Source organism: Nerophis ophidion, linkage group LG11 (assembly GCF_033978795.1).
Source record: "Nerophis ophidion isolate RoL-2023_Sa linkage group LG11, RoL_Noph_v1.0, whole genome shotgun sequence".
Taxonomy (NCBI): Eukaryota; Metazoa; Chordata; class Actinopteri; order Syngnathiformes; family Syngnathidae; genus Nerophis; species Nerophis ophidion.
The window spans coordinates 67,368,704-67,383,339 of NC_084621.1; the positions used below are offsets into that span (position 1 = coordinate 67,368,704).

The window sequence follows — 14,636 nt, forward strand, 5'->3', positions numbered from 1 at the left end:
TAATTTTGTAAGATTATTTTGGTCTCAGTTTCTACATTCCTTCAGGAGGACAAACGTATACCCTCATGCACTTACAGGTGTGTGAACAGTATGCAAGGATCCGCCATGCAGAAAGCTGTCTGGGCAGAGTGAAGCGGGGGTCATTAAGGCAGAAAGAGGGCTGACACACATGTCTTTTTGGACATATACGGATGTACAGTAGCGAGGAAACCTGTGGGGGAAAGAAGGAAAGACTTATAAATGTAATCCAATACAATAACCAATCCAACATGTTACAAAAATGTCCATGAACACAGATTAAATAGATATATTGTGGATGTTGCGTTTAGGGGTTTAAACTGCATCACAAAGGTGTATGTACTACAGCCAAACATATATTAAGACAAACTACTCCGTATAACGTGAACTCTTTTTAAATTAAGGCCTGATCTTATTTGGTTTTTTTGCAAACATGTCATAACTGGCTGATGATTCTGTAATATTACAAATACAGTTTGCCCGTGAAATGTAGTTTAATGCAGGTTGTCTAGAAAGGCGTTATGTACTGTATTCGGGGGAAAGTGGCAAATATTCCCTGCCTCACTTACTGGTAAAAAAATACATCCAATCAATCCATCCATCTTCTTTCGCTTATACGAGGTTGTGTGGCGGGGGATGCTTCCTAAGCAGAGAAGCCCAGACTTTCCTCTCCCCAGCCAATTCATCCATCTCCTTCCTAGGGATCCCGAGGCATTCCCGGGCAAGCCAGGAGACATAGTCTCCCCCAAAGTGTTTTGGGTCTTGCCCGTAGCCTCCTACCGGTCGTACGTGCCTTAAACACCTGCCCAGGGAGGTGTCCAGGGGGCATCCTGACCAGATGCCCGGACCACCTCATCTGGCTCCTCTCGATGTGTAAGAGCAGCGGCTTTACTTTGAGCTCCTCCCGAATGACAGAGCTTCTCACCCTATCTCTAATGGAGAGCCCCACCACCGGATGGACAGAATTCATTTCGGTTGCTTGTGATCTTTACCTTTTAGTCATAAGTCAAAGTTCATGACTATAAGTGAGAATGGTAACATAGATCGACCGGTTAATTGAGGCTCAGCTCCTATCTCCCAGCTGGCCTGGGAACGACTCAGGATACCCCGGGAGGAGATGGATGAAGTGGCTGGGGGACAGTGAAGTCTGAGGTTTTCTGCTTGGGCAGCTGCACCCGTGACCAGACCTCGGATAAGCGGGAGGAGGATAGATGGATGGACAGTAGTATTGGCCACTAGATGAGACTAAACCAATAAGAGCACATTGTTCAGTATTGTGGCCACTGATTGGTTCAACCTGCAAGCAGCATTGCTATATTGGACTAAAAAAAGTGCAAAAGTCATTAAAGGGTGTTATTTGTAGTCTAGAGAGTTGTAGATGTATGTATTAAGAAGGTAGTAAACAGGTGTATGTTATAGCTATGAAAATATTCAATTTCTAATGGAGTCCTTTGCGGAAATTAATTTATTGAGGCCATGACGGAAACCAGAAATGGCAATATGAATGAGGGATTACTGTAATAATTACTGTGATAGCTTTTCATTAAGTGGCACATTTAACAATGCACAATTCCCCCTTCCTCATGAGAACCATTGTTGCTTGTTTTATGTTCTATGTATGGCATCTTACAATCCCCCTCAAATCAGTATATATATATAACATGCACTTCATTGAAATTAACTTTTTTTTTTTTTTTTAATTAATGGAAAGTGACTTTACACAGTGAATCCAATCAAGTATTGTTAATGTTGCATAGGAGCAATATCATCAGGGAGAATAGAAAAATCTGAATGGTTAAAATGTGACCAGTAGGAGATGAGTGACTCTGTGAGGTTAGGCTGAATGGCACGCATGTTCTCTTCTGTCCAGCAGACGGAGGTAGATAGCCACAGCGTGCAGAGCTGCTCCCTGTTCAGACAGTTCTGACTGCCGCTTAGGAGATAGCGGCTTCTCATTACGGCCAAAAAGCTAAAAGCACAAACCAAAGTAAAGGTCATTTTTTCACAATCAATCTCCTTGTACAGTGAGTACACAGTATACAGTGTATGATTACTGAACAGACTAAGATAATGGCAATGACATAATCACCTGTTCTTGCGCTCTGAGTTTGTTATTGTTTTCAGTCTCTCTATGTCAAACCACAGATTTAACAACTTGCCTCCTGGTGTGCCTTGCAAAAACTCCTTTAAGCCATCAATGGCAGGTTTGTTGCCTTGGCAACAGGTACCATGGCAGCAAACATCAAAGACAGTTTCCCATTCTCTGCTCCAACTCCTCTCAGACATTGTCTTATCACATTCAAGCTGTATTTTGTCACCACTCCATTTTTGGCATTCTTGGAAGTTTTCTTTCTTCTTCTTCTCATCTTCTAACCCACCTTTGCACTTGCAACATCTATTTGTATTGGCATTCTGGGAAGGGTGAGTTGTGTTTGCTTGGCTCTGTGCAGTCAACATGTATACAGCATCTTCAATCACATGTTGAACAACTTCAGCAGCCAGGGAATCCTCAAGTGGCTTCTCTCCAGATGAGGCTGAGGGTTCTGAGATGTCAGTGCCAGCAGCACATTTCAGGTTTGAGGTGGAGGAGAAAGAGCAAGTGAAAGAGTATTTGGAGAATCTGGAGGAACATCTGGACGATTCACTGCAGTGCGTGTAGATTTGTCTGCTCTGCTCAAAGGACACAGGCTGATGTATTCTCACACAACCTGGAGCAAAAAAATAGAGGTATTCATAAAATCCATCCATCCATTTTCTACCGCTTATTCCCTTTTGGGGTGGCGGGGGGCGCTGGCGCCTATCTCAGCTACAATCGGGCGGAAGGCGGGGTACACCCTGGACAAGTCGCCAGCTCATCACAGGGCCAACACAGATAGACAGACAACATTCACACTCACATTCAAACACTAGGGCCAATTTAGTGTTGCCAATCAACCTATCCCCAGGTGCATGTCTTTGGAAGTGGGAGGAAGCCGGAGTACCCGGAGGGAACCCACGCATTCACGGGGAGAACATGCAAACTCTGCACAGAAAGATCCCGAGCCTGGATTTGAACCCAGGACTGCAGGACCTTAGTATTGTGAGGCAGACGCACTAACCCCTCTGCCACCGTGAAGCCCCTATTCATAAAATATCACTCTATATTATTATTCAAGGGGAATAATGAATAAATCTTAAAGTCAATTTTTTTCCCAATCTCTGTACTTGTATTAGTGGGATAATCTTTTTTTAAATATGTTTTTTGTACCTTAGTCCATTAGCCTAAACACTAATTTGCCATACAGTAATCCCTCATTTAACGCTGTCAATTGGTTATGGATATAATCACAATAAATTAATTTCAGTGGATTATGAATTATTAATTATTTGGGGTCCTCAAAAAAACGGATCGAGAGGAGCCAGATGAGGGGGTTCGGGCATCTGGTCAGGATGCCACCCGAATGCCTGGGGAGGTGTTTTGGGCCCGTATGACCGGTAGGAGGCCATGGGGAAGACACGGAACGCCTCAGGATCCCCTGGGAGGAGCTGGACGAAGTGGTTGGGTAGAGGAACGTCTGGGCTTCCCTGCTTATGGTGCTGCCCCCGCGACCTGACCTCAGATAAGCGGAAGAAAATTTATGGATGGATGAAAAAAAACGTATTCACCTCCAAAACATTTTTAAATTTGATTTTTTTATCTATTCATACTTTGAGGATCAAAGGGTTTTTATTTTTTTTCACCAGGGAATCCATCCATCCATCCATTTCCTACCGCTTATTCCCTTTCGGGGTCGCGGGGGGCGCTGGCGCCTATCTCAGCTACAATCGGGCGGAAGGCAGGGTACACCCTGGACAAGTCGCCATGGAATCAATCAAGAATTATGTATTGCATTTGTATGTCCTCTTCATTGCTTTGTAAAGGTATATAAATAAATAATAAATGGGTTGTACTTGTATAGCGCTTTTCTACCTTCAAGGTACTCAAAGCGCTTTGACACTACTTCCACATTCACACACTGATGGAGGGAGCTGCCATGCAAGGCGCTAACCAGCACCCATCAGGAGCAAGGGTGAAGTGTCTTGCTCAGGACAATGGAGTGTAATGTAAAACTGGGATCTAATAGACGGATTAACATACTGGGAGGTTTGTAAATATACAGTGCATCTGGAAAGTGCTCACTGTGCTTCACTTTTTCCACATTTTATGTTACAGCTTTATTCCAAAATACAATAAGTTTCATCCTCAAATTTATACAGACAATATAAACAGTTTTTTTAAATAAATATATTTTAAAAAAAAAATACTAAAACATTTTCTTTTTTAAAAGATCACAGCCTTTTCTACAGCCTTTGCTGATGCACCTTTACAGTCTCAAGTCGTTTTGAATACCATGCCACAGGCTTGACACACCTATCATTGGACAGTTTTGCCCATTTCTTTTTGCAGCACCTCTCAAGCTCCACTAGATTGGATAGGAAGTGTTGCTTTTCATCCAGAATGTCTCCGTACATTGCTGCATTCATCTTAGTCTAGTCAAGAAGGTGACCCTGTCAGAGATACAGCATTCCTTAATCCAGAAAGACAACCATCTCTGCAGCAATCCACCAATAAGGCCTGCATGATATAATGGCCAGACGCAAAACATTTCTTAGTAAAAGAAAAGGTTTCTTTACTAAAATCACTACTCAGACTCTGACCATAAAAAACAACATTTTCTGGTCTGATGATTCAAAGATTGAACTGATTGGCGTGAAAGCCAAGCATCATGTGTTGAGGAAACCAGGCACCGCTCATAACCAGGCCAATAACCATCCCTGCAGTGAATCATGGTGGTGGCAGCATCATGCTGTGGGGATGGGACTAGAAGACTGGTCAGGATAGAGGGAAAGATGAATGCAGCAATGTACAGACATAACCTGGATGAAAAGCAATGCTTCCCATCCAAACTGATGGAGCATAAGAGGTGCTGCCAAAAAATTTTAAACTTCCCAAAAATAGTTGTGCCAAGCTTGTGGTATCAGACTGCATTTGCTGCAAAAACTGCAACCAAGTATTGAGCAAATGCTGGGAATACTTAGGACAGGTGATTTTTTTTTTTTTAATAACTTTGCAATTAAAAAAAAAATGTTCACGTTGTCATTATGAGGTGTTGTCTGTGGAATTTTGAAGACAAAAATAAATGTATTCCACTTTGGTGTAAGGCTGTAACATAAAAATGGGAAAAAAATAAGGCACTGAATACTTTCGGGATGCATTAATAAAATGGAAAAACACAAAAACACACAAAACATGTATATAAAGAATGTGTGTGTACATAAATACATATACCTAGGGCTGTCAAACACTTTAAAATATTTAACAGATCAATCGCATTGTTCATAGTTAACTCAAAATTAGCCACAGTATAATTTATTTATCATCCTTTGAGACACTTGTGATTTAGGGCTATATAAATAAACATTGATTGATTGATTGATTAATAAGTGTACGCTCGATTGGTACCGGGCCGCAGAATAATTTTTTGTTATTATTTATTCAATTTTTTTTTATTAAAACATGAAAAACACAAGATACACTTACAATTAGTGCACCAACACAAAAAACCTCAGTTTGTCGTGACAGAAAAAAAAAAGAATAAGGCGAAAAATGGTCTTTCTTGTCCGGAGAACAACTTGATATGGCTTTGAACTTGATATTTACATGATGTGCCCTTTTCTTTAGCCATTTCTGCTCACTAGTGACTCTTCAGTAACAAGTGAACTGCAGCCAAGTTACCCCGCTACGACACGGCAGGAGGGTCAAAAAGGAAGTATATGCGTTAATCAGCCGTTAAAAAAAAAATGTGTGCCGTTATTGAAATTTACAGTTAACGTGTTACTTTGACAGCCCATATACATACCCACGCACGCACTGGTACATGTTTTATAGGCTAATTCGTACATCAGAAGCCAATAACTTTCATAACCTGTAACAGATTTTGACAAGGTTTTATTATCAATTTATTGACCAAAAAATTTATTACAAGAATCATGTTAAATTGAGAATCGATTTTCAATCGAATTGTCACCCAAAGAATCAGAATTGAATACGCTAGGTGCCCAAAGATTCCTAAAAATTGTTCACTACCTTCTAAAAACATATATGTTAACATTATGAACAACACCCTTTAGCCACCTTCAGACTCTTTTCAATTAGTCGAAGTTTATTTATACAACCCTTAATCACAAACGCCTAAAAGGCCTTTTAATTCAATATAGCAATGCTGTCTGGGGCTGAGCCAATCACTAACCCCAATAGGGAACAGTGAGCTCTGACTGTCTTATTCTCATCTTTTTGTAAATACCACTATTGATCATTTTAGTTCATTAGTGTTTAAAAATACACACTTTAGGGCAAAACTGCTGTATAATATATATATATATATATATATATATATATATATATATATATATATATATATATATATATATATATATATATATATATATATATATATATATATATATATATATGTAGGTGTGGGAAAAAATCACAAGACTACTTCATCTCTACAGATCTGTTTCATGAGGGGGTTCCCTCAATCATCAATCTCCTGATGATTGAGGGAACCCCTCATGAAACAGATCTATAGAGATGAAGTAGTCTTGTGATTTTTTCCCACACCTACATATTGCGCTCTACCACGGTATCGAGCACTATTCTACGGATAATCCAAAGATATATATATATATATATATATATATATATATATATATATATATATATATATATTTTTTTTTTTTTTTTTTTTTAAAGAAGCAATATTTGAAACGCTGTGGCAAGGGACGTTTGGATATAAGGATATTTATTCAATACATGCATCTCTTGGCCAAATTTATATTTTAATCACTTCACTTACTAGGATTTGGGAAGCCTTTAGCATGTATACTGTAGTGGTTCTAGCTTCACTGGCGCCCCAAGTAAGAACAACTTTCGCACACTTCTTACATTTCATATCATGTGCGTGTTTCCAAGTTAACATGTGTAGACTGGCAAATGTGAAATCATAAAATAAATGTGTACCTCCATGTAGATTTAAGGCATTGTTATTTCCTTTGTCGCAGTGTGTGGGGGATCGGGTGGATAGACAAGAGCTGCATATTCTCCTGTGGTAATTTACATCACGTACCCCCTGGAACAACAACTTGGCTAATCTGCAAATCAGAAAAAAACAAAAACATTTACCCAAACATACAATGAATCAACATTACATGAATTTCAAAATGTCACTCTAAAGGAGGTGATTTTCAGCAGATTATAAGAAGAATAACAGCAACGGTAAGTTATTCAACTCTATGGGACTTATTCTCCCGTTTGCGCTTAGTGTTTTTTCACACGCTTTAGGTTACGCAAGTTTATATTATTCATATCCTCTCATCTAACCTGCAGACATGCCCACTTCACGTAAGCGAGGCCCAAATGGAATGAAGCTAGTAATTTTGAATGTGTAATAATTGGAGATCATGATTTTTCCTACAGCTTGGGAATGTCATCGAAATCCAAGAAAAAGATACATTTGAAAAGGCAAGATCCATCCAATCAGTGATATTTATGTGTACATGTGTCATGTAGATTAAAATGTGCTTTTTCACTTAAGCACATGGGAGAACAGGGCCCTATGTAAATAGTAGTGTTGATGTGTTTATACAGTAACAATGTCTACAGTGTACCTGTACTCATGGTAGCAACTACTTTGAAGGAAATATGGCAGTTTCTTCTTTTTGATCCACCGAATTCCCTGTTGTCGGTCCAGGCACTACAACAAGATACAAAATGCCTTTTAGGATTGTCACGTAATTCATTCCAAATAATTATCGCAGTAGCCTCTTAAGACCCAACCTCTTGTATGGCATTCAGTTTTAGTTTATCTAGGCTTTTTGGAATCCAATGAACATAAAAACTAAACAAAGCTGCCATCTGAACTATCTGTTGTGTTTTTTCTTCTTGGCCATCTTGAATCCAAAGACATGCACTTGGGGATAAGTAGATTGGCAACACCAAATGGTCCCTAGTGAATGAATGTGAGTGTGAATGTTGTCCATCTGTCCGTGTTGGCCTTGTGATGAGGTGGCGACTTGTCCAGGGTGTAAACTGCCTTCCACCCGAATGCAGTTAAGAGGCTCCACCAACCCCCGCAACCCCGAAAGGGACAAGCGGTAGAAATGGATGGATGGATGCATGCATCCAACGTGTTATGTGGTGTACTCTTTCTCCACCACAGAGTGGCAGTATGATGTCCTCGTAATTAGAAACCAGGGTCTTGTAGAGAAAAATGTATTGTGATCTACACAACCAAAATAGAAGTTTACCCATGCATATCTAAAGTTCAATAATGTAATTTATTTTGACCGTACATGCTCCTTCAACTTACCGTGAATGGTCATCTGAAAAGTAGTGTGGGTTGTTATTCGGTCAGTGATCCATAAGTGCAAAGATGAGTGATGGTGTGCTTGCTGGAAAAGTTCACTCCAAAATAAACCTCAACAGGTTTTTAGACAAAACTGTTACCAAGTTTTGAGCAAATAAAATACATGCATTTTAGTAAAACATAAAATAAAGATTGTCAAGCAATCTCACACATGCATTGGAGCCCCCCAAAAAATTTTTTAAGGGGATTTAATTTATGTGAATAATGACAGTGATTAAAACAAATTCAAAAGTGTGATTAATCGGTTTAAAAAGAAACTAAATATTAAAATAAATCAAATTAACTACATTCGTATCTGAAATAAATATGAAAGATTTTGTGTACTTACAGAGACAGTGTAATGGTTGTCGACAACTGGAGTTGTTTTTTTCGTGGGGTCATTGGTGACAAGTTGTGATTTTCTGTGTTCAAGTGCTGTTCTGATTGTGTTGATTTTGAACTCAGCTGCTCTGCTGACCACTTCAAACTGCTCAGTTTCCTGATTGTACAGCAAAGCCTGCGGGAAAGACTGTTAACAATAGGCCAAACAATGAAATAAATGAAGGGAGTTGAATTATTTACTTTTTTTCAAAATAAATGTTGCAATGACTGATGAATCTTACTTTACCGGCAGACTTAAAAATGTGTTGAACGCATGAACAAAGAGATCATCAGAGGTCAGGAAGTCCTCCTGTATGAAAGTAAAAATGCATTAACATATGCAGTATATAACCATATAAGGACCCTGTTAAATTAAATTACAAAAACTTGTACCTACAAAATTGGCAAGAGTAAGTTGGGGAAACTCTGTAAAAAAAAAAAAAAAAAAAAAAGAACAAGTTTAAACAAATTAACTAACTGCAAAAGTAAAGCTTCGAAAAAGCAAAACTCACCGGTGGAAATTGCACCAGTCATGTTTTACTCCTCAAAGCCACATTCCTAATGCCCTGATGAAGGGAAATCCACTCACAAAACCTGTTATTACACAGAGCAGGTTGCTATGGAAGTGGACTCTTTTTAAACATGGGTGGGGGTTGGTGATTAAAATTTAACAAGACCGAAGAGGAAGGTTTGGAAAAAGGCCTTTAGTCTCGTATCTATTATGTGGCATACTCTTATCAGATTATCAGTCATTGGAGATTGTGAAAAGTCGACCAAATGCAGCCTCTAGGATCAATACAAATTGTTCTAATTTCAAGTCAGAGCAAAAAAAATTACTTTGGCGGTAAAAGACCACTAGATGTCACCAAACAAGTGTATTTCCAGATACTGGGAGAGCAATAATAGAGCTGCAAAGGAGGAGGCATGTTATATATACACACACTGTTTATAAAAAAGTCAAATTTATTTAAAACTTTTCTGAAAATATCAAAACACATTAACAATAGAAATGTAAAAGTAAATCAACCACTGAACTACGAGATAGTCATTTGATGGCGATACTTTACCACATCAATGAATAAAAACGAGATTTGGATAGAAAAAAGTTACACTTACGCACAGACAGTGACACGCACAGAAGAGGCATTCATGTAAGGTCTACAAGAAGCCCTAACTATGTAATGTGTCAATGGTATATTTATAAAATAACCTGCGTGGCAGCTAGAATATCGAATCGTTGCCTGGTCATAATCTCCTAATATTTCGTTTGCTTTCGGCACTTCCTGGAAGTAATATGTCCTTCTTGCGACGTCTTGTAGTTTTGCTGCCACATTCTTTGGAGCCATGAAAAGCGCACAAGCAGGCCATGCAAAACCTGAAAGAACAGTCAGTTTTGGTGCAAACACCTTCACCTTTCACAGTATGACATTTTGCAGGATGCTGACAGCAAGGGCAGTGTCTGAGGCATTCATCACTGAAGAGGGTTTTGGCAACCTGAAAAGTTATGGATCATTTAACAATGACCACCATTTTTGAATGCACATGCCTACTTTATGTATACCTGCTCGTTTTATTAAAAATTGTCTAAAAATTCTAAACTTGCCTCTATAAACTTGTCCTGTTTGCTGCTGCTTCCCAAAGATAAAGTGCTGGATTGTAAAGGAGTTAATGTGCGATTTCCAGACTGCGGGGTGGAGTAGCTAGAGGTTCTGGACTGGGCCTGGACGGTCTTAAGAACGGACCTTTTATTAAGAGCCAGCCGGGTTTCTGTGTCAGCTACAAGGACAGTGCCACCCATCTGAAAGTCACAAAACGAAAATAGCAATTAGGACAGAAGATTCCTGTTGGACTGCTTCTGGGTTGTTAAACACAAATATAGACCTCTGCCAAGGACAAAATCATAATTTTTATTATTATAATAATTTGTATTTGCGCAATCATGCAATCATTTTGACAGCAACATAAATTTACTGCAAAAAAAAAAAATGTTGAAGGTTGATAAAGTAATTAATTAAAAGCAATAACTAATTCCTAACTATTTCATCCTGATCCCTTATTTTATAAGGTCATGCCTCACTCCACTGCTGGAGTTATATTTTTTGCGGGATCCTCCTCTAAAAACTATGGTCATTTCCGGTTAATAAACCACTATTTTATTCCAACCCTTTGAACCATGCACTTTATTCAATTCTGCAGCTAATTTAACAATTTTCTCCGGGATTAACGATATTCACATGCCAATAATACATTTAGCCTAGTCAAATCAGACCAATAAAAATCGCCAAACGGGTCACCGTGGACCGGTGAAATTGTTCTCTTTAAATCAAACGCACTCACACAATAATTCAGTCAGCCATTTAGCGCAATATGCACTCCCCCTCACCATGACGCGACAAAATGCATCATAAAACACACCCCAAAAGCCGAAAGTAATCGACCTGGCAAGAAAAATGGAACATCCGTCAAGCGGAACGTATATTTTCGGCACAGGCCCAGATGCTACATGCCTCGAGTCAAAAATGAAAGTGAAAATGAAGCTGAGAAAACACTGGACGAAGTAATCCCGACCCTGAAGAAAACAACTCCAGTGCGCAGGATGACGAAAACAGCGCTATCCGATTACAGGCACAGTATCTTGGTAAATTTGTGAATAAACACAAACGCTGTGTGTATGTTTCAATAAGTACACCTGTGGCTTATAAACCTGTGCAGCCAATATATGTACAAAATTCAATCTGTTCAAAAATTAAGTGGGTCTGGTCTGGCTTATATCTACTGTACAGACAACCTACGTGGTGGAGGTACATTGTGTGTTTGATTCTGCCTCTACCTCTCGAGCAGCTTCTACTTCACTTCTGTGAATCTCTATTCTCAAGACAGCTCGTTTGTCCTTCTGAATTATTTCATTCCAGTCTTTGCAAACATGGTCACAACTGAAAAAAATAAACACATGTTTAGGACAATAAGACAGGCTTTTGATTATCTACCTCAGCCATTTGTATATCTTGGGGGAAAACACACCAACATTTCAGGGTGGAAGAAATGATGGCCGAGGTGACTATTAATAGGAAGACATGCTGACCTGTAGATACACGCAGCAGACAGGTGGCTGAGAATGACAGTCAGGATGTGCCTGAGGTTCCTCTTCCAAAGCTCAGTCAATATGTCTACTTTTCCCAGGCCCATCTTCCGGCCAATCAACCCTGACAGTGGCATAGTTGTCCTGCACACCACAGGGGTCTTGACGAGAGCTGCTGTGATTCTTAGCTGCTCTTTCAGACTTGGACTTTGGCCGGCAAGCATTTGAGCCCTCTGCTGGCACAAACTATGCACCATCTGCAAAGCGGGTGTCAACGAAAGATTGGCTGCAGTTGTCTTGAGAGGAGTTACTTCCGAATTCACAGAGATGGCATGGAAAGGAGGCTCGTTATCGAGTTCGTTAACGGTGGTTCTTAGAGGAATTTGCGGAGTGGCACAACCTTGTTTAGCAGAAGCCAGCTCATTCGAGGAAGTGTTGACATGTTTAAGAGCAAGAACTCTGCGAGGGGTAGCCTTGATAAAAACATCGTCATCTTTAGAAGTTATTCTGCAGCATTGATTTTGTTGATGCCTCCTGTCACACAAGTCTTCATCGGACTGTGAGCTCCCTTCCTTAAGAGTGGAAAGCCTGTGCTGACGTTGCAAACGTGAGCGGCGTTTTGCATCGGACAGATTTGGAGTTTCGGCGTTTCCTTTCGGCGCAGAAAGCAGTAATTCCTGGAACGAGCCATCGTGGTCGACAGAGGAGTCCTGGGATTTATCGAGGGTGATGGAGCCGAAGCCGCTGTCTTCACACAGATACCTGCAGCATGGTTGACACGTTATCTAATTACTTGACTCATCATATGGAAAAAAAAATTCAAAGCGTGCATACCTGACATATTTAGGCCCCTGAGTGGACGATGGTGTGCACAGGACATCAGAGGAGGAATGGAGGCTACGTGTCAGGTTGCCAATTGGAGATGGAGTGTTTTCCTTGCATGAGGCAGGCAGGAATTTACCCAAGCATTCTGCATCTTCATTTAATTCATCAGAGGCACAAAGGCTCTCACTGAAATCCTCTATAAGTGAAATACGTCTCTCCAAACTTTTGCAGGGACCTAAGCGGAGGGTGCCATCCTCAAGAGTCGAGGTTCTCACTTGAGAAAAGAGAAGACGACGTTTCCTACCCGAGAGTTCCTGCTCCAAGTTTAATTGGCTTGAATTTGAAAGCACTGGCACAGTGTCAAAAGATTCAAAGAAGACATTAGGCCAATGATCAGACCCAGTGGAGGATTTTGCAGTGCTTGGGGATTTTATTGTGTGGCCACTTTTTGATTGATCATTGCACATAGGTAGTCTCTGTCGCAATGAGACACCTCTCTTGTATACTTTAGGAGTTTCACACCAGCTCAGAGTGGTAGGTTGCTGTACCCTAACAGAATCTTTACGCAAACATTGGGCCAACTCTCTGCTCCTCTCCTCTGGTGTGACACAGACTGCGGCATTTTCTTTGGGTGTGTCACTGAAGTCCAGTAAGGTGAACGCACTACAAGGGTTGAGCCCACTGATGCTCTGTGGACTGTGAAAGAATCCTGAGTAGCCACTGTCAGAACTCTCACAGTGCTGTTGGCCTTTGCAGCTGTCATTGTAAGCATAGGATTCAGGAGTACAATGCATTGTGTTCCTGCTCCTGCTTGCACAAACAAACAGTGATGTTCCCGCAGAGGCCTGCAGATGGCAAACAGAAAAGCAAACTATTTTCAGACTTGTGAGAAATACAATTACAGCTCGAAGGTTTTGAGAAATATTATTATATATTGAACTGCATTTGATGGCTGTAACTGTTGTTGAGCCAAAACAGTAAATGAAAAAAGCTTGTGAGAATCAGAATCGTTTTTATTGCCATTGAGAACGGGTTCACAAAATAGGATATTTTCTTGGTGCAATGGTGCAACATAAAACACATATCACAGAATAGGTAATAAAAATGAGCTATCGGTATCTTGCCAGCGGATTATGAGTAGGTTACCAAAGATTGAAAGAATATTTGCTTAAATTCTGAGATTTTGTAACAGTTAAATCCAGACATATGACAGATTACCACTATATTGCATGCAAAAAATGCATTCACTGGAGATAGGTTTCTTAAATTAAATTCAGATGTAACATTGCCAGTACTATAAACACAAAACCCTCTCTTTTTGTCAAGGTAGCTCAAATAGTGATTCAAAAACTGTACTAGGAAAAATGCATACTGAAATACAAGATGCAGATGATCCAAAAACAAAACACAATATTAATACCAAATAGACTTGTGGACACCAACATTTTAATCCTCTGCCCAAAAAAACAGCTACTCCCTTTGTTTAGGTTAAAATAGCAATTAAAAGGAATGTTACAAAAAAAGAGTAAATCCCTGCCATTTTAATTTTGTAAAAGTAGCTCTCGGAAAAAGAAAAGGTTGGGGACCCCTGACCCAGAGAATAGTTTGAATATTTTGGATCCAAAAAGTGTGAGTATGTGACAGAACATTGGCAAGAATCCAGTTCACACTTTGCGGTCCTCTGACTGACTTCTGTTTATATCAAAAGGGTAAGACGTGTGAATTCTGGCCCAAAGAGCAAACATGATCAGATAATTTAGTAAAAAAGTAGTACTACTATCATCAACAATTAAGGTATATTACTTAAATCAGTGATTCCCAAACTGTGGTATGTGTACCAGTAGCAGGTTTCATCTAGTGCCGAGCTCAGCAACCCACAGCTTTTTACCGCCGCCCTAGTGGCTCTC

General features: G+C 39.9%; 2 protein-coding genes across 11 annotated transcripts in view; both read right to left on the minus strand.

Annotated features, from left to right (window-relative positions):
• Positions 1-9,429, minus strand: part of LOC133562377 (regulator of G-protein signaling 22) — a 54,040-nt gene extending 44,611 nt beyond the window's left edge. For 3 of the 7 annotated variants that reach the window (XM_061916540.1, XM_061916542.1, XM_061916539.1), the window contains exons 1-9: positions 9,338-9,429; positions 9,223-9,251; positions 9,073-9,135; positions 8,794-8,973; positions 7,708-7,793; positions 7,061-7,191; positions 2,108-2,726; positions 1,826-1,987; positions 76-211 (exon numbers count right to left, since the gene is read on the minus strand). In XM_061916540.1, coding sequence (XP_061772524.1) covers positions 76-211; positions 1,826-1,987; positions 2,108-2,726; positions 7,061-7,191; positions 7,708-7,793; positions 8,794-8,973; positions 9,073-9,135; positions 9,223-9,251; positions 9,338-9,359 — 1,428 coding nt within the window. In that variant the 5' untranslated portion in view covers positions 9,360-9,429. Of the gene's footprint in view, positions 1-75; positions 212-1,825; positions 1,988-2,107; positions 2,727-7,060; positions 7,192-7,707; positions 7,794-8,793; positions 8,974-9,067; positions 9,136-9,218; positions 9,252-9,337 lie in introns of all 7 variants that reach the window. The other 4 variants (XM_061916541.1, XM_061916543.1, XM_061916544.1 and 1 more) reach the window with 4 other exon arrangements.
• A 341-nt stretch (positions 9,430-9,770) lies between these two features.
• Positions 9,771-14,636, minus strand: part of fbxo43 (F-box protein 43) — a 60,131-nt gene continuing 55,265 nt past the window's right edge. For all 4 annotated transcript variants that reach the window (XM_061916547.1, XM_061916550.1, XM_061916546.1 and 1 more), the window contains 5 exons: positions 12,739-13,574; positions 11,908-12,666; positions 11,656-11,758; positions 10,429-10,623; positions 9,771-10,319 (listed from right to left, as the gene is read on the minus strand). In XM_061916547.1, the coding sequence (XP_061772531.1) occupies positions 10,071-10,319; positions 10,429-10,623; positions 11,656-11,758; positions 11,908-12,666; positions 12,739-13,574 (2,142 nt within the window). In that variant the 3' untranslated portion in view covers positions 9,771-10,070. The remainder of the gene's footprint in view (positions 10,320-10,428; positions 10,624-11,655; positions 11,759-11,907; positions 12,667-12,738; positions 13,575-14,636) is intronic.